This window comes from Arachis hypogaea, chromosome 8 (genome assembly GCF_003086295.3).
Source record: "Arachis hypogaea cultivar Tifrunner chromosome 8, arahy.Tifrunner.gnm2.J5K5, whole genome shotgun sequence".
Lineage (NCBI taxonomy): Eukaryota > Viridiplantae > Streptophyta > Magnoliopsida > Fabales > Fabaceae > Arachis > Arachis hypogaea.
In genome coordinates, this window is record NC_092043.1 from 28,680,890 (window position 1) to 28,700,998 (window position 20,109).

Below are 20,109 nucleotides of genomic sequence, written 5' to 3' on the forward strand. Positions count from 1 at the left end.
CACTATTTCATGGTTCATCTTGTGCTCAATTGAGTGGTTTTTATCAACTCTTTACCCATTTATTCATACTAATAACATGTTTTACATTTTCCTTCCTGATTTTGTGCTATGATTGAAAACATGCTTCTTTGATCTTATATTTGCTTATTATTAATCCTCTCTTATTACCATTAGATGCCTTGATATGTATGTTAAGTGTTTTCAGATACTATAGGGCAGGAATGGCTTGGAGGATGGAAAGGAAGCATGCAAAAGTGGAAGGAATACAAGAAGTTGAAGAAGTTGTTAAGTTGTCCAGCCTGACCTCTTCGCACTCAAACGGCTATAACTTTAGCTACAGAGGTCCAAACGACGCGGTTTCAGTTGCGTTGGAAAGCTAACGTCCGGGGCTTCGATTTGATATATAATGCCATAGTTGCCCTAATGCTAGGCGACGCGAATGCGTGATCCACGCAGACAGGTCGCATCTGCGAACTTTAATCCGCGCGGCCGCGTGGGTGACGCCTCCGCGTCACTTGGCTGCGACCTGTACGGACTAGAAAGTGCTGGAAGTGACTTCTGGGCTGTTTCTGACCCAGTTTTCGGCCCAGAGAACACAGATTAGAGGCTATAAGGTGGGAGAATGCATCCATTCATAATCATGCTTTCATAATTCACTTTTCATATCTTAGATGTAGTTTTTAGAGAGAGAGGTTCTCTCCTCTCTCTTAGGATTTAGGTAGAGTTTTTAGAAATTAGGATTTAGGACTTCTCTTAGTTTTAGGAGTGACTCTCAATCCCAGGTTTAATGTTTCCTTGTTTTAAGCTTCCCTTTTATTTTATTTTACTTTGGATTGATTATTTACTTTTGCTATTTAATTTATGAATTCTTCCATGTTACAGATTATTATTTGAATTAATGTTATTTGAGGTATTTCAGATTGATGATTGCTGTCTTTTATTTATATAAATAATTTGGATTTTCCTGTTACCCTTTTGATTTTGGTTGAGTAATTGGTGACTCTTGAGTTATCAAACTCATTGTTGATTGAAAATTGGATTTCTTCATTTCATTAATTCAAGTTCCAATAACTCTGACTTTTCCCAAGGAAAGACTAGGATCTGAGGAATCAAAATTAATTCATCCACTTAACTTACCTTCATAGTTAGAGGTTAACAAAGTGGAAGAAAAATCCAATTCTCATCGCAATTGATAAGGATAGGATTTTCAGTTCTTATACTTTTCCAAGAGTTTATTTTACGGTTATTTATTTATTTTTATTTCTTTGAAAATATACCTGTGTCCATTGCCTAAATTTCAAAAACCCCAATTTTACCTTTTTCATAGCCAATAATAAGAACATACCTCCCTGCAATTCCTTGAGAAGACGACCCGAGGTTTAAATACTCGGTTATCAATTTTAAAGGGGTTTGTTACTTGTGACAACCAAAATGTTTGCACGAAAGGATTTTTGTTGGTTTAGAAACTATATCTACAACGCGACTATTTTTATAAAATTCTTTACTAGCAAAAATCCTAACGTCAAAATGGCGCCGTTGCCGGGAAATTACAAACGTGTGCCTTATTATTGGTTATTGTAAATATTTTTCAAAAAAAAAAAATTTCAGAATTTTGTTTTAAAATTTTTTTTATCTTATCTTATCCTTTTTTCAAAAATCATATATTTTTCAAAAATCCTATCTTATATTTTTCAAAAAAATCTTATCTTTTTCAAAATATTTTCTTTTTATTAGTTTTTGTTTCTATTTTTTTCTCACTACTATGAACTCTCACCCCTTTGGCTATGAGTCTGGTTATAATTATGTTGCAGAAAGAGGAGATTATAATGACAACATGCACCATGGTTGGAACAATCAAAGATGGGAGGAGCCACAAGGATTTGATCAACCCTCATGGCAACAACCACCTCCAATGGACTATCAACAACCATTCTGTGATGCATATCAAGGCAATGGCTATGGTGAGCACTCTTTGGACTACCAACAAGATCCACCATATGCCTATGAACCCCCACCTCCTCAATATAATTTTGAACCACCATACTCACAAGCCCATTTTCACCATTCACTTCCATATGACCCTAACCCTCAACCACCATACCCACCACCTTATGAGCCAAATGAACCATACACAGAATCACCACCTTTCCAACACAACTACTCTCATGAACCACCACCTCAATGTTCATCATCTCCATATCATTATCAAGATGAACCACCTTCCTATTATGAACCCTCTCTCCCAACCAATGAATCCTCATATCCACCCCAACCTCCAATGGATGACAGACTTCGTGTTATTCTTCAAAGGCAAGAAAGGATGAATAAGAGTGTGCTAAATTTCGTGGCCGCCTTAGGCGAGTTCGTAAATATAATAGCTTCCCAATATCTGAGCACTCAAAGTACTCCCATGGCTGCATGTGGAGAATCAAAAGAAGAGCAAAGCATGAAGGAGACACTAGAAACTTCGGTGGACAATGAGGAACATGGCTTTGTATTGGAACAAGTGGAGAAAACCATAACAGTGGCAGAGGAAGAAATGGTTGAAGACTTAGGAGATGCTGAACCTCCATGGGAAAGTCAAGACATAGAGCCTCCTTCCAAGACGATTGCAATTGATGTTGAAGAGGGTGTACAACCTCTAAGGCATATCATAGCTAAAGACTTTGAAGAGGTTGATCAAGAGATGGAGATTCAAGAAGAAGAAGCACAACCTCCTATGCCATTGGTAAGCAATGAAGAGGAGATTGAATTGGAAGAAAGCTACCAAGAGGAAGAGGTTGGAATTGAAGAAGCTTGCAAAGAGGTGGTAATTATCAGAGAAGAGCACAAGGGAGTGGAGCTTGCAATTTCATTAAAAATACCTCCCCCTAAGTTGCCATCATCCTTCACAACATTCAAGTGGGTAAAATTCATATCCCTTAGCTTTCTAATTCCACTTGAATATGGGCTACTTGAGACGGATGGCCAACTTAGAGCTCTTTGTGATATTAAGAGTAAGAGGAAGATGGCCAGTGGTAAGAATTGTCCTGCAAGGTTCATCATGGTTGGAAGCTCAAAGTTTAAACGCAAAGGTTGGTGTAAAGCTCAACTGAATGGGTCTAAGAAGTTGTTTGGCCGCTTACATGAGAATTCAGACTGCTTGCCACCTGGATGGAACAATATTGCTCAACCAAAAGACGGGTGCAAAGGCAAGGTCTGGGACCCCGGAATCCATTCTACCAATCACCACTCTTGGGGTCTTGTCACTTGCTTTAACTTGCTTGAAGGCTTTCTGCGCCTAGTTTGGGATCCCGGAGGCTATTGGAAGTACAAACATTGGTGGGAATTCCTGGATCAATACAAGCACAAGCCACCCTAGCAGGAAGCTCATCAAATGTCCAACTTAAGGACTATAACTAAATGTGCTAGGTGGGAGACAACCCACCATGGTATGATCGTTCATTTTGCAATTTTAATTTTATTTAGTTTTGTTTGTTTTTGAGATTTATTTTATTTTATTGAACCTGGAATCATGCATAGCATTCACATTAAGCACTGCATTTGCATTAAAAAAAAAGAAGGAAAAACACGCACGCGACGCAGCAGCGTCGCTGACGCGTCCGCGTCACTAGTGCGTTGGGAAGAAAAGAATTGAACAGAGAGTCACGCGAGAGCGTGGCTGGAGGCGCGCCTTTAGCATAATTTGACCCCACGCGACCGCGTCATGTGGAACTTTGGCCTCCCACGCGACCGCGTGACCCACGCGGCCGCATGCCATGAAAATCGACGTCAAAGAAGTGCATGTCCGAAAGTTGTGCTGGAGTTGGGCTGGACTCATGCTAGAAGCCCAAGCCCTCCCACGCGAACGTGTGCCCCACGCGAACGCGTGCCCCATGCGTCCGCGTCATATCTCCATGATGGCCACTCACGCGATCGCATGACCCACGCGATCGCGTCACCCCAGATTTGGCTAAAATAAAAATTTTGAACAGAGAGTTGTGCGAGCGCGAGGCTACCCTCGCGCCAGTGGCATAAAACGGGTCACGCGACCGCGTGACCGATGCGACCGCGTCAATCTGTATAAGTGCAAGTCACGCGATCGCGTGCCCCACGCGTCCGCGTCGCTTGCACTGCACAGCTTATCCTAATTTGCCAAATATCTTATCTTTTCTTTCCCAATCCTAATTTTTCCTCCCTCCTTTCTTACTTACTTCTTCTTCCCTTCTTTCCCTTCTCATTCTTCTTATCTTTCGTTTCCTTTTACTTAATTGCATACTTTCATTCATTGCATTATTTTCATTGGTGTTGGAATTTTATTTGGGTCATTGTTTTTCTATATTTTTGTGGATTATTTGACAATTATATATTACTTTTTAAAGAGTTGCTTGCATGTTCAATTTAATACTTTCAAATAGCTTATTTACCATGCATGCTATGTGTTTGTGAAAACGCCCGTATGGCATTGTGCACTATTTTTAAGATTTCTTTTAATCTATTACACTAAATGCTTGCTTTTCACAACAGCCTTTTTATATTTTATTAATTAAATATAATTGTTATTACAAACATGATTGTTAGTTTGAAAAACTTGGTAATCTAACTTGGACATTGAATGCTTGATCTATGCTACTCATGCCTTTGCCAGCATGCCAATAAACATCTTGCATTTAACTGTCATCACATGCACTTACTATATTTCCATTGATGACTTTTCACATGTAGTCATGACCATGTGTTAACATCATTCTTCTTTACTGTGCATTGATTACCACCTTTCCCGCTCTCTTCCTTGCTGGATCCCCTAGCTTTGCTTGTTACTTTCCTTTTTTCTCCTTTCAGGATGGCCACCAAAAAGGGTAAAGAGAGAAAGCTACTCCCAAACCACCGGCAAGGACAAGAACACAAAAGAGCACTAGCTGAGGAACTACAACCCCCATCCACCTGCACATCTCAGCATGCACTGAGGACGGTGCAATCTTTAAGTGTGAGGAGGTCGATACCGATCTCCACGGGTTAGTTAGTCCTTTCTCAACACCAATGTTTTATTTTATTTTCCTTGTTCATTATTGCATTTGCATGATTGATTGCATATTTGTTTGATTTTTGCATATTTTACCACTTGGTTAAAGTAATATTTTCTTTTTCAAGAAATTTTTATAGTATTTCACTAATTTGAATAAAACTTTTTGAAAAACTTGTTTGAAGAAATATTATTGGAACATATTTTAGAGCTCGAACACATAAAACCTGTGAGATTTTTGAGCCTATTTGAATTGGTTGCATTTTATCAACCAATATTTTATTTTTGGTGTGTGTTTTTCTCTCTAAAATTGTGATTTTTGTCTTGCTTAATTCTATATTTCCATTGTTTGATGTATGCATACACTGATATGATTGAGGCCTTTGTTTCACTAAGCTTACATACCCATATGACCTTACCCTTTCATTATCCTTTGCAAACCAATTTGAGCCTAATATACCCATTTGTTCTTTACTTTAGCTCATTACTAACTCTAAGCGGAAAACAATAATGTCCTTAATTTGAATCCTTGGTTAGCTTAGACTAGTAAAAGTGCTCATGATTTAAGTGTGGGGAAGTTGGGTTTGAAATTATTTGGTTTGAATAATTGGGTGTTGTATATTTTAGTGAAAATATGCAAAATAATAGTTGAGCACATATTATTGCATTTAATACTTTAATCATATGCATTGAGAAAAAAAAAAGAAAAAAAAGAAAAGAGCAATTAATAAAAGGGGACAAAATGCCCCAAAGTAAGTGTTGGTATTAATGTATATGTACTAAACTCAATGTTAGGATGCATGAACATGTGGAAAGCACAGTTAATGGGAAGTTAGATTTTGCATTTTAATTAAATGGATTGTCTTAAGTGGGAAGTTTATGTTAATTAAGGATTCAAATTTTAGTCCACTTGGCCAAATACAATCCTACCTTGACCCTAACCCCATTACAACCCTTAAAAGACCTCTTGATTTATGTATTGGTGCATTAAATTTTTGTTGATTGTTAGATGAAGAGCAAGCTAGAGAAAGCAAGATTAGTAGAGAATTGAGAGAATTGACCCTAGACACTTGAGAGTTAGAGTGATATACACTACCAAGTAAGGGTTCAGCGCTTAATTCTATGTTCCCTGCTTTTATGAGCTATCTTCTTCTTGCAAGTTATTTGTGTTGTATTTTGTGATTTGAATTAGTGAAATCCAGTTCATATTTATTCTTGAAAGACTTATTTACTTTTAACCAAGTAGGTAGAATCATTTTTGTATGTAGTTGCATTCATATAGATAGGTTGCATTTCATACATTCTATCATTCCTCTTCACTCTTTTAGTTCTCTTGAGCTTATCATGAGGACATGCTAATGTTTAAGTGTGGAGAGGTTGATAAACCACTATTTCATGGTTCATCTTGTGCTCAATTGAGTGGTTTTTATCAACTCTTTACCCATTTATTCATACTAATCGCATGTTTTACATTTTCCTTCCTGATTTTGTGCTATGATTGAAAACATGCTTCTTTGATCTTATATTTGCTTATTATTAATCCTCTCTTATTACCATTAGATGTCTTGATATGTGTGTTAAGTGTTTTCAGATATTATAGGGCAGGAATGGCTTGGAGGATGGAAAGGAAGCATGCAAAAGTGGAAGGAATACAAGAAGTTGAAGAAGTTGTTAAGCTGTTCAGCCTGACCTCTTTTCACTCAAATGGCTATAACTTTAGCTACAGAGGTCCAAACGACGCGGTTCCAGTTGCGTTGGAAAGCTAACATTTGGGGCTTCGATTTGATATATAATATGCCATAGTTGCCCTGAAGTTAGGCGACGCGAACGCGTGATCCCGCAGACGCGTCGCATCTGCGAACTTTAATCCGCGCGGCCGCGTGGGCGACGCCTCCGCGTCACTTGGCCGCGACCTGTACGGACCAGAAAGCGCTGAAAGTGACTTCTAGGCTGTTTCTGACCCAGTTTTCAGCCCAGAGAACACAGATTAGAGGCTATAAAGTGGGGGAATGCATCCATTCATAATCATGCTTTCATAATTCACTTTTCATGTCTTAGATGTAGTTTTTAGAGAGAGAGGTTCTCTCATCTATCTTAGGATTTAGGTAGAGTTTTTAGAAATTAGGATTTAGGACTTCTCTTAGTTTTAGGAGTGACTCTCAATTCCAGGTTTAATGTTTCCTTGTTTTAAGCTTCCCTTTTATTTTATTTTACTTTGGATTGATTATTTACTTTTGCTATTTAATTTATGAATTCTTCCATGTTACAGATTATTATTTAAATTAATATTATTTGAGGTATTTCAGATTGATGATTGCTGTCTTTTATTTATATAAATAATTTGGATTTTCCTGTTACCCTTTTGGTTTTGGTTGAGTAATTGGTGACTCTTGAGTTATCAAACTCATTGTTGATTGAAAATTGGATTTCTTCATTTCATTAATTCAAGTTCCAATAACTCTGACTTTTCCCAAGGAAAGACTAGGATATGAGGAATCAAAATTAATTCATCCACTTAACTTACCTTCATAGTTAGAGGTTAACAAAGTGGGAGAAAAATCCAATTCTCATCGCAATTGATAAGGATAGGATTTCCAGTTCTTATACCTTGCCAAGAGTTTATTTTACAGTTATTTATTTATTTTTATTTCTTTGAAAATATACCTGTGTCCATTGCCTAAATTTCAAAAACCCCAATTTTACCTTTTTCATAGCCAATAATAAGAACATACCTCCCTGCAATTCCTTGAGAAGACGACCCGAGGTTTAAATACTCGGTTATCAATTTTAAAGGGGTTTGTTACTTGTGACAACCAAAACGTTTGCACGAAAGGATTTTTGTTGGTTTAGAAACTATATCTACAACGTGACTATTTTTATAAAATTCTTTACTAGCAAAAATCCTAACGTTAGAGGAACAAAGAAAATCCTTCTAATAACTGCATGTGATTTGCGTGGGACCCACACCCTTTCTTCCGCCTTCCAAACAAATCTCGTAGGCAATTCTACATATGTTAGCAGCCTAGCTTCTGCAAATTCTTTATTTGCCTGAAACCATCCTAAAAACATAGACTCCTTGACAGATGCCTTTCTAGCAACATCATCTAATTTTTCATGGTCTTGGAATATAACACTTTGCTCATCTGGCAAGTGAAATCCTAACCTCACGACAGATGGTTCTCTGTAATGAATATTGTATCCAAATATCCTCCATGCGGCTTCACATGGAGATATATACCTACAATCATAGTACATACTAACTTCATCTATTTCATCCATGTCTGCATCCCCTGACACACTTCTATAAAATGATGCTGTTACACGGTCATTTTCTTTGTTAACATACTTGAACAGATATTTTATAGATCTTGATTGGTTACACCATTCAACATTAATGTGTGCTCCATATTTCAACAACAAAAACCTGTTATGCGGAACCACATAACGGTTGTCAAGATCAATTCCGGATTTCTTAATCGTCTTCCCACCATCTCTATGCCTATAAATTGGATAACCATCTTCATCCACTGTTGTGTTGTCAACAAATCTTTTAGGAAAGTGCCGTATACATTGACCATTTTCCATGCATGGTGAATCTTTTTTAAGACTACCACATGGACCGTGCATCATGTGTTTCTCAACAGCTTCATAATATTCCAGGTCTTCGCTGTGGTCCGGAATTTCAGCAGAAATAATGTGATCAATGTCTTCTCCGGTTGGATACTTGTCATTCGGGTGAAGGAAAATTAATATGTCTGTATGAGGGAGTCCACGTTTTTGAAACTCAATGGTGTAAACAATTGGAGAAAACAAAATGTGAATAAAAAAGAATAAAATGAAGAGACTATGATATCTTAAAATTAGAATCTTGATCAATAGTAAACTGCTGAATAAACTTCGTAAGATAACTTGCACAATAATCAAAATAATAAAAAAAATTATTAAGAAAAATTCTTTTGTCAGTGCCTATTGATAGAAATGCCTTAATAACTCATATTATATGTTTTCTATATAAAACAGTATTATCCAATTAAAAGAGTACTCAGTAATTTATCAAATTGAGATATCCAATACCATTGTTGCATATACTTAGTATTAGGGATTGCTAGTGATCACCATCAAATATATGTGATTAATATAGTTGGTTTATGACTTTTTCATAGTAATAAAAATAGGAATATGTAATTAAATACCTACAACAACTCTTCCAAAGATCTTATTATTTCTGATGTCCTTGATGAGATGATCCAATTTGACCTTGAAAGCCCTACAAACTATGTCTGGACGATCAGATGCATGTAATTTTCTATTCTTTAAAAAATCTTCAAGCTCAGGCCAGTTAGGATTACATGTGAATGTAATGAAAAGATCTGGATACCCCATAACTTTGCAAATAGTCATTGCATCTTGGTAATTCTGAATCATGTACCTAGGACCTCTAGTAAAAGACGAAGGTAGAATAACACGTGTGCCTCAAGAGGATGGTGTTGTTTCCCCATTAAGTACAGCATCTTTAATTCCTTTGTACATTTCACATCTGAATTTGTCTTGATCATGACGTATATAGTTCAATCTAGCTGATTCAATCATTGAATATGCATCCACCAAGAATTGTTGAAATAATCTCCTTGCATACAATAATGGGGAACCATCTGCTAACCTTTCTTGTATCCTAAAAGCAAAAAATTATTTCATTGATACCTCTTGTCTTCCTTTTCCATTGTTCGATTAATCTTATTGAGAGCTATATCCTCTTTGTAGCCATCTTCTCCAAAAGGAAATAATAAAGGATATTGTAAACCAAGATAGGCAGGATTAAGTTGATTGATGCGTTTTAACTTTTCAGTTTGGGTTTTAACCACAATGTCCCAATCAGTTTTGTCTATGTCAAAGTCACCAACAATCAACGCTACCACCTCATTAGTTGAAGGTAAATTATAACGTCTACCATCCTTCCTTCTTTTTTCCAAAAGCTTTAGCTTGACTGTTGATACGGACTTAGAAGCAAATGACTCACGAACCATACGGAATGCCTTGACTAAAACATTATGCTCATCTAACATTGTCTTTAGATCCCTAACAATTTCTTGTTGGATGTTGTTGCTTTCCCCCCTACATCATAAAACATATGGTCAATATTAAATAGTATATGAATAATTGAACTATAAGAAAAATCTAATCCAAACTTTGACTCATTGTTTAAGACATTTTAAATAAGCAATATTAAAAAAATTTATTGCAAACACACTTGAGAATAGACATTCGATTCTGTACTTCATTATCAGTATCAAACACATACATCTGGGCAAATTTTGCTGTATTCCCCTTTGGTGGTATTAGACTACCCATCAAATGATAATTCTCTCCAAAAAGAATAAATGTAGGTGGTCTTTTAGTCCGATTAATACTTCTTTCAATTTTTGCACCTATGAATGTGAATTGAAACATACTATTGTAAGTTCTAATGTTCTCATGAAAGTGGTGACTTTTAGCATCATCTGCATATAACAAATTATAAAGAGCCTCAGGAGCTTCTTGTGACTGTGAAATCTCCACTTGCCCTCCTCTACAACAAAGTGTGTATTTTGGTTCACTTGTATTGTAGTGTTTTTATTCTTTTGTCGTACCAAAATAATGCTTGGCAATATTCACATTCATGAATCATATTTTCCATGTGATAGTATGCTGCAATATTTAGATCAATAGGCACTATCAAGACTATGATATATTTAGAAATGGTAATTATGTAAAAGGATTTTTTAGAATTTTAGTATGTAGTTCTGTAAACTAAATAATATAATATATGATTATTTCTATATATTTATTTTCTAAAAAGAAACTTAGAGAAGTTCGAATATCTATTTGTGTCTACCACATTTGAATAAATATAGTTTGAGATACCTTCAGTTGCCTTCACCTTCCTTTGATTGGTGTTCCATTTTTTTGCCGATACACCTAATTTATCAAAAGAAACTAAAATTATTAGTTTTTAGCTTCTAAATACTTAATATTAGGCAAATAGACTCTTCAACCAAAGGATTGTTATAACAATTTCATAAATTTTGAAGCTAACCTTCTTTGGCATTGGTCATAACTAATTGACTTCTATTGTTTGTTGACAATGTCTCCTTTAGCATGGCCTTCTTTCTCGATTCTGTATTGTAATAATGTACCGACATAGATAATTGATATCAATTATTGTGTATTACGTGATTTAACAGACTTTATATATGATAGATCAGTTTGTCCTATTTAGAACTACAACTTACTCATGCTATGATGAATATTAACCATTGAATTTATCTCTATATTATTCTCAGCAACTATGTCTGTTATTATACTGTGTGATAAGTTTCTTCTATCAGCTATTGTGAATGAACTTTGATCGAGATTATTTGTTAGAGAATTATTTTCTCCTGTAAACATATATTCACATAAAGGTTGTTCATTGATATAAGTTAAAAAAATATAACAGAATATAGTAATAGTCTAGATAATATACTACCTACTCGCAGCTGGTTCCTATATAACTCATTTGATGTAGTATCCTGAGCAAGACCTAAACATAATTAAGAACAACCTTTATCTCATCCTTTAAAGTCTATATAACATATAAAATAGTATTCAAACCCTAATAAAATAAATTTCACATGTTGACCTCATAAAAGCCATATTTTTTCATTTCACAGCTAGTTTCAGTGCTCTTTCTTTTCGAGCATTCCTGGTGTCACCTACTTGGCAAAACATATATATTAGTTGTCAAAAAATATATGAAAATTTCAAATATTAAGCTGAAAGACACCATATATGATAAAGAAATAAAAGATAAAAAAGACAATAATTGAAATTGAATAAAAACAAAAATATAGATTGAAATTGAGTACAAAGAGAATCACTCTACTTTCTACAAAGAGAATCACTCTACTTTCTACCCAATTGACTCTAATTTCTACTCTACAAGAAAAGGACTCCTCCACCTAACTTGTCAATGCCAATGTTTGGAAATTGAATCAAAGGGGCTCCTCAACCTTCTATCCAATTTCCCGATGCAACAAGAGAGGGACTCCTCAACCTCAATTGTCCATACCATGGTTTCATCACGAAAATAAAAAAGGGATTTTCAAACCTCTAAATCATTCTATATTACGACTACCCTAGTTTATGAGGTATTTATAACCTCTTATTAGGTTAAAATATAGAAAACCCTAAGCCCATAAACATAAGGCCCAATCTAGTAATTAAATAAACAAAATCAAAATACATCAAATTAAATTAAAATATCTCTCAAACATTTGAAGCACGTATCAATATATCTTGACAATATCTCTTGAATTTTGGTTAGATGTTCCAAGTTTTAGGCTGAGATTTATTGAGAACTTTGGCGTGTTGTTGATAAAACTTTGAAAGGGATTCTTCTTGTTTGTTGTCCTTCCTACATTTGATACTGATATGGTGTTTTCTTTGTTTGAAATCAATTCTTGAGTGGATATTGCTGAAATTGTTGGCACAGTACCTGAATTTGTAACATATAAAAATTACTTGAACGTAAAATGTTGATCTTTAAGTTTTTTAAAATTTAATATTTACTTGAGGGTGTAGTAGCATGTGTTGTTTGATGTTGTTGAGAATTTATGAGTAGAGAATCCGAGGTTCTATTGAGATACCTTCATATAATGGTTAATTTACACAATCAAGGTCCATCTTTGAATAATTTTGAAAATATGTCAAGTCTTGGTGTATAATGATAAAAGATTGTAAATAGTAAAAGCGTGTTTTTTGTAAATAGTGATGTATAATTATATATTCAAAGATATCCACATAAATTAGTCAAAAATAGATTCGAAAGCAATTTTTTATAAATAGTGATGTATTTATACGTAATTTTTCTACATCTTGTACTATACACAGGTTGAAATGATATTACACCATTAAATGTCATCTGAAAATTGTGTTTAGTGAAAGTAAGCTTCAAATATATGTATCCGTGTATGAGAAGAAAAAAAATCCTACAGCAATTATATAAGAGTCAAATAACGCTGGTGCGAACCATGTTGGATGACGGGCGAGGGTGAGAAAGAAGTCCTGCTCTGCTGCCCTTTGTTAAGCAAAGTGAGTTGACTTCGTTTCAGGCCATGTTGTTCAGTCTCCTGGAACTAAACTCTTAGATGCAGCCGCCTCCATCCATCGGCAATCCGCTCCCGCACGGACGTTGACATGCTTAGCGAAGGTCTCCTTATTTATGATTTACGACGAAATTTAGATAAGACAAATACATCTTATGAAAGTAATTGTTTCCAAACACATTGAAGAAATGATCAAATCCTAGTGGTGTGTTTCTTGAGTTCAAGCTAATCTGTTTCAATAATTCTCTTGTTAAGTTCTGCTCACCAGATTGGGTATCATCTACTATTTTAAGCTTTTTCCTCTTCTCATAGATGAAATTTTTTCTTTCCTGTCTAGCTTGTTTGGGAGTTTTTTTCTCCATTTTTTTTGGATAGGTGAGCTTAACTCAAACTTAGTTCGTATTTTCTGGCAAAGTCTCTTCTTCTATCCTCTTGTTGATATAGCAGAAAGAATAGGTTGCACTTACTAACTCTCGATATTTGCTTCTCATCTTTCACTTGTGAGATTATACTAAGGTGTCATTATACTTATGCTGTAATATGTCCTTATAAGTGGCTATTTTTTGTATTGACCAGAACTGAACTTGTTTCTTGTCTTGACGGGAAAAGATATTAGTTAGCTGGCCCTACTCCTTTAGTTCTAACGGTGTATGATAGTAATATTCAGTTTAAATATATTACTAAATTAAAAATAAAGAAGTCTCCTGATTAATATTGTTTGGACTTGCAACCTATTAACAATGTAATAAGATTTTGGAGTATATGTTTAATATTGTTTGAGTGTCAGAATATTAACCGTACTACTCAGTTGTATTAATATATAAACCAATGTGATATCATAAGAGTAAATTATAGAGTTATAGAAGTTGGCTCCCTTTGTGAAAATTTTTTTAGAATATATTATTTTAGAGTTTATGGTAACTTTTTCATTGAATGTCATCTTTTGATCTGATGGTGATATTATGTTAATTTATATTCAAGTAAATGTATAAATATGATAAAAAAAATTAAACTGAATTTGAATAGAGGTGAATTTAAACTGGACCCACATTGCCTATTTTTCTGGTTTATATGAAGTATGTTAATAGATTATAAGTTCTAATAGGTACTTTATATTATTTGTGGTTTGGCACTAATTTAATATATACGGTGATTATAATATTGAGATTCATTTTTTTAATCTATTAGAACTTATTATCACCCTTAACTTATTAATCTTTAATAAATGTATAAGAGATTTTATAACACCCTTAAATAAAAATATATGATAAATATAAAAATACAAAGCTAAAGTGAAACTAGATACATTGATTTCTTAGTCAAATAGGATTATAGGATCAAACTTTTTGCTCTGAAACTCATAAAGTTGAAGTTTAACACCCACATTAATAGAGCTAAGCAAGAAATAAAACAACGACATGCACTCTAGGCTAATCCCAGCACAATTTTAGAAGTTAAAATAACATAACAAAAACTAAGACAGATACTCAAATGGCATTACAAACACGTCTCACTATATTGAAGACAATTGAACATTGCACTTTAACAACTTTCATTAGAAACATTATATCGGGTATAGTCCCTAACAATGCATGGTGACTGTTTTAACATAAACAGTCTCATGCCAACTGTGCTGAAAGAGGTGTTCCCATAATCTTTCCCTGTATTTAAGCCTTGAAAGGATAACTTCAGTTCTCTCTGAATTATTCGCACTACCAAAATAGAAATTGGAATCCAAGACAGATATTATATCTTTCCCTACAAATAGTCTGGGATTATAAAGTATTTTAATACCAGAAATTCTTATCATTTTATCCCATATCACGGTTAATTTCCCACACCACAATCTCCCTACTAAAGCCGGTGTTCTTATAGGATATAAACCCTATACCATCTTTAAACAGAGTGAGGGAGTGATAAGCTGATTTTACTTTGTCTGGGACCTTTCCTTCATAAAAAAGTCTCTGCTGCAGAGAGAATGTGATAATTAGTTTTGGTTCCATAAAGCCATCCCTTCCTCAACCTATCCAGTAGACAATTTCATTGTTAACAACATACTTGGGGCCTAATTTCTGCACTTTGGTGTTAAACTTGTCAGAGTGGTTCCAATCAGCTTCAAATGAGTTGTAGCAGGTCCACGACATCTGCTTGGTTGAATAAGCATGTTTGTAAATGTGGATAATGCGATACTCAATGCCATCAATCAAGTAACCGAATGAATAAAGAGAAACGGCATGGCGGCAATGCTTGCTGGCCTGATCAGACACGAACATCATTCTACGTGTGAGTGGATTTCACATCATCAATCTAGCACTAAGGCCTCCCTGGAATAATCGTATACAAACATTGCCATTGTCTGAACCAATAAGAGAATAGAAACCAAATCGGTTGATAGGAATAGGGACGTTCATATTCATTTGCTGGCCTCCATCTAACATTGCCTTCAGAAATCGCCCGCAGCTTTCATAAGATGGAGGGTAGCCAACTCCGATAATGACACTTCTGTCCCTATTTTTGTTTTGCTTGAAGTGCTACTTGACAAATAGAGCGGTGGATAGCTTGAATCTCCATTCTTTACTGGTTGTTCGAGATCTCCCCACTGTTTTTGCATCACACCTAACAAAGATCTTCCACAAAAGATCTTCATTGAGCTGTGAAATAGTTACTCTCCTGGGTGTTATATCACTCATTGCTTTTATACAAAACCAAAAGCTTCTAGTTAGGGAGGCTAATGAAAAGAAGTTTTTTTTATTACCATTCTTCATTGTCTTTATCTCGTGATATTTATAGGAGTTATTTTCTCCTATGAAGATTACCCGTTAGTGTCATTATATATCATAAAGAGCACCCTTTAATTTGTTTTTGCGTTACTGTCTAGATTTTTAAAAATTAATTTATTTTTGCCTTTCACAAAATTTAAGATGGCCTCTAATAAAACTATATACATAGGATGTTATGAATTGACTGCTCCTTTCATATCAATAGACAATGTGAGGTCACATAGAAGGAGATAGAATTTTATACAAAGACTGATAAAGTATTCCCAATTGATTTAATTTTTTAGCCCAACCTAAAAGAGTGACAATAGAATTGTCAGCTTTCAATTTCAGAAATTTTAATATTCATCATATATATATGTAACTAATATATAGCCTTTTAAAAACATTATTGAGATTGCTATATTTTACATTACCTCTTTTTATGTGATAGATTCTATCTCTCTTTCCTGCCATAAAATCTACTTTGAAAAAATTTTCAAGATATAATTTAATTAAAATATAATCTTATCAATCTTTTGAGTTATAATTGAATTGACATGATGGATTTCTCTATAATTGTAATAAATGGATGACTATTCTCACAAAAGAATACTTTCTTTGTTAAAATTTATTGGACTTGTTCTCTTATTTTAATATATCAAAAAGGTCATTTCTACTTTTTAATGCTCTAACCCACTATGTTACAAAATATGGATCCATCTATCTCTCTTATCTAAGCCGTCAAAGAAAAGAAGACCTCATTTAGACATTTATTGATGTGGTATTATATTAAATGATAGGACGATTCTACCAAAATTTGAAAGCGCGTGCAAAAGTGTCGTGACAATACAAATAAAATAAATAAGAATATTTTTATGTTACCTTCCACGTTGAATGAGATTAATGTAACATATAAAAATATAAATTTTTAATATTTGTTTTTTTTTAGGAAGGAATTTTTTCTACGTGAATTAATATGTCAGCTATTAATGGGATGCCTGGTTCTATCTCCTATTCGCACAATAATACTTGTTTTTTTCATAGTTATTGGTAAAGGATTTTTTATGTATATATTGATTCTTTTCAATAAATAGTATTATCATTCTTTTTATATAGACATGTATGCACCATATATCATTTGACCGGATTAGTATAACTATTGGCTAAAGTTTGTATCTCTTAAAACTTAAATTTGACATACTCCTGGTAACGTAATCTTGACACATCAGGAAACTTTTATCATATTGGCTTGGTCCACTGCTTTAATTCATGTAGCTTTCAAAAATTAAATATCTTCCAAGATACAAAAAGATATCATGATCAAGTTGACCTCAATGTTTCGAACATCGAGGTAAGCCTTTCCAAGTTTAAGCAAACCTCAAACCTGCACATCACAAATATGAATTCTAAGTTTCACAAAAAGCGAATTATATTTTTTTTATTTGTCACTGTGTTTGGATTTGTTTTTAAATTTAATTTGCCACAATCTTAAATAGATTTTGTCCCGTAATATTGAAATAGATATGCTTCGTGTGTGATTCGTTTTTTTTATACTATCAAGTTTATAGCTTTCTGCTGAATTAGTCATTTACATGGTTATGTTTTAAGCTGATTGGCTTTGCAGTGAGTGTGATTTCAGGTTATTTACTTTTTTCAACATACTACTGAGACTTGCTTTGTTTAAGTAAAAGTCAAACTTATAATTGAAAAAGTATGGAAGTCTGATTTTTATATTTAACCAATTTTAAATTTTATTTGTCATTATCTCTGGCTCATTTTCATTAAATAAGTATCATACTCTCATGAATAGGTATTGCTCTCTTTATTAAATCGCATATACCTGTCAGTCCAATACTTGATAGCTTTCTGCTTTTTGAATTCCACATTTGTTACTAAAAGGTAATCATGGGTTTTTATGTGGTTAGCTTCTATTTTATTTTTGTTGAAGCAAATAATCTTAATTTCTGAAAATAAATATTTTAAGCAATTTTGTTTACAACTTTCTACTGAATTAGCTAATTACATGTTATGCTTTAAGCTAATTGCCTTGTCAGCTGTGTTGGATTTATTTTTCTTGCATATAGAATAAAGTTATAATTTTTTATATGTAAAAATGAAATGATATACATCCATTTTTGAATTAATTAGTAAATATCCTACAGAAAAATAAATTAATATTTCTGAGCATTAATATAATCTATTTTCTACTTAAACTAAATTTCATCATTTCATTGGGATTGTGACCAACCATGTACCTTATGCTAAGAGTTTCATTTAACATTTTTCTATCTAAATAATTGTTGGAAATATTCTTTCTTTTACTCTCTTAATGCTTGTTCTCGTTGACTAAATGAACCAATTTTTTTTATACACAATAATTTTTTTTTCATTCAATATTTTGTCATAGCCATTGTGATGCTATTAACATCATAGGTTCTTAAGTCTTTACATTGGATACTGTGTTTATTGTGTAGGATGTAAATAACAAATATAATTAAAATCCTTTATAGTGGATGTAATTTTTTATTTGTTTACTTTTTCCAAGATACTATAGAGACTTGCTTTGTTTAAACAATAGTAAAACCTGCAATTGAAAAAATATGAAAGTCCAATTTTTTATTTAACTAAATTTAAATTATATTTGTTATTATGCTGGCTTATTTTCATTAAATAAGTACCCTACTCTCATGAATAGGTATTGCCATTATTTATTGAATCTCATATACCCGTTAGTTTAGCATTTTATAGCTTTATGCTTTTCGAGTTACTAAAAGGCAATTATAAATTTTTATGCGCTGAATTTCTAGTTTATTTTTATTGAAGCAAATAGTTTCAAATTCTGAAAAATATTATTTTAACCAATTTTCATCATAACATACAGGACAAATATCAATGATCAAGTGACTAACTATTAAAACACCAAGTTTTGTTAGATTAGATATAGATCCTGATAAAAAAAGGTTAAATTGAAATACTTGTCCAATTAAAATAGATTTTACAAAATTATTTATAGCACAATTTATTTCTATTGGACTAATTGGTTTATTTTAACATGTATGATCCATTATTAGATAGAAAACATTTTTTTACTGATCTTTTGGTAAGTTGTCTGAATATAAGACTTCGCACCTCAAGATAACTATTCTTTGACTTTCAATCAAATAAGACTTTGTTAAATGCATATAAGGTGTTCGTGTTAACAATTCTTGATTATTTCATTTTTCTTATATACACAGAGTTAACAACACAATTACCAATATTAGAATTTTTGTATAGATTGTGCCGTGTATGCTGAAATCATGGATCTATGCTATGCGTCTTCATAATTACTGTAAGTTTCACTTGGTGGTGTTATCTAAATGTGTTATCTATTCTCATTTTGATATAACTTTGAGAGCATTTAGTATACAAACTATCCCATATAGTTTTGGTATTTTGAAAATTAATTATGCATATCTTTCTACAATAGAATTCATGTGAAATTGTTAATAAAAAGGCTTAGATAATGGCAACTTCTTCCATCCATTTCACATATATTTTTAATTTTATATCAATTTATCCAGCAGACTTCATAATGGCAAGCTCTTTATCACTATTTGGATAATATCCATCTATTTCACATAAAACCTAAGTTTTATATCACTTTATTCAATGAACATGTTACGAATAATCAATATAGATATAAAGCAAATATATATATATGAATCCCTTATAGATATAGCAACATATATAGGAATCCTTTATCATATAATTAAGGATGTCAAAATAATAGCATACATACTAGCAAGCTCATTCTAAATTTTTAGATAATATCCATAGAATAGATTCCATAGTAATTAGATTAGTTCACCAAGTTCATAAATTAAATTGAGTCTAAAGAAAGATTCACCCTAGATACGTTGTCAAATACTTGTGCACAACTATCTAAAACATAAATATGTTAACCAAAATAATTTTAATTGTAAATTCAGATATATTTAAAGTCCTTCATAAGTACATCACTCATCTCCTTTAATCACTTGAATGTTCTGTCCTTTTTTAGACTTTCTGCTGAATTTATTGGTTGAAAACTGTTCATCCTTATCGCTATCAATTGCACTATTAGACCCAAACTTCACTCCACTGGAAGCTCTTTTAGATGAAATCTTATGTTTGAAGGAGGAAACACACTCATTTAAAATATCCTACATATAAACATAGAACTAATAATAAATTATTTTTTCAA

At 33.2% G+C, this 20,109-nt stretch overlaps 1 protein-coding gene across 1 annotated transcript; it reads right to left on the reverse strand.

The window, feature by feature from the left end:
- Positions 1-7,646: 7,646 nt before the first annotated feature.
- Positions 7,647-15,401, reverse strand: LOC114924348 (uncharacterized). The gene is made up of 10 exons (XM_029288720.1): positions 15,149-15,401; positions 11,508-11,561; positions 11,272-11,418; positions 11,076-11,156; positions 10,904-10,957; positions 10,251-10,428; positions 9,704-10,114; positions 9,196-9,440; positions 7,970-8,757; positions 7,647-7,679 (listed from the first exon to the last, which is right to left on the reverse strand). The coding sequence occupies exons 1-10, from the start codon at positions 15,399-15,401 to the stop codon at positions 7,647-7,649; spliced, it is 2,244 nt and encodes a 747-aa protein (XP_029144553.1).
- Positions 15,402-20,109: the final 4,708 nt, after the last annotated feature.

What these genes read in the sequence shown, in the direction of transcription:
- LOC114924348 (XM_029288720.1), bottom strand. Translation starts at nt 15,401, where the DNA reads ATGATGTTCGTGTCTGATCAGGCCAGCAAGCATTGCCGCCATGCCGTT. An exon ending in TAGGAACCAGCTGCGAGTAG is followed by an intron (nt 11,419 to 11,507) that starts GTAGTATATTAT and finishes ATATGTTTACAG; the next exon opens with GAGAAAATAATTCTCTAACA. An exon ending in GAAGGTGAAGGCAACTGAAG is followed by an intron (nt 10,429 to 10,903) that starts GTATCTCAAACT and finishes TCACATTCATAG; the next exon opens with GTGCAAAAATTGAAAGAAGT.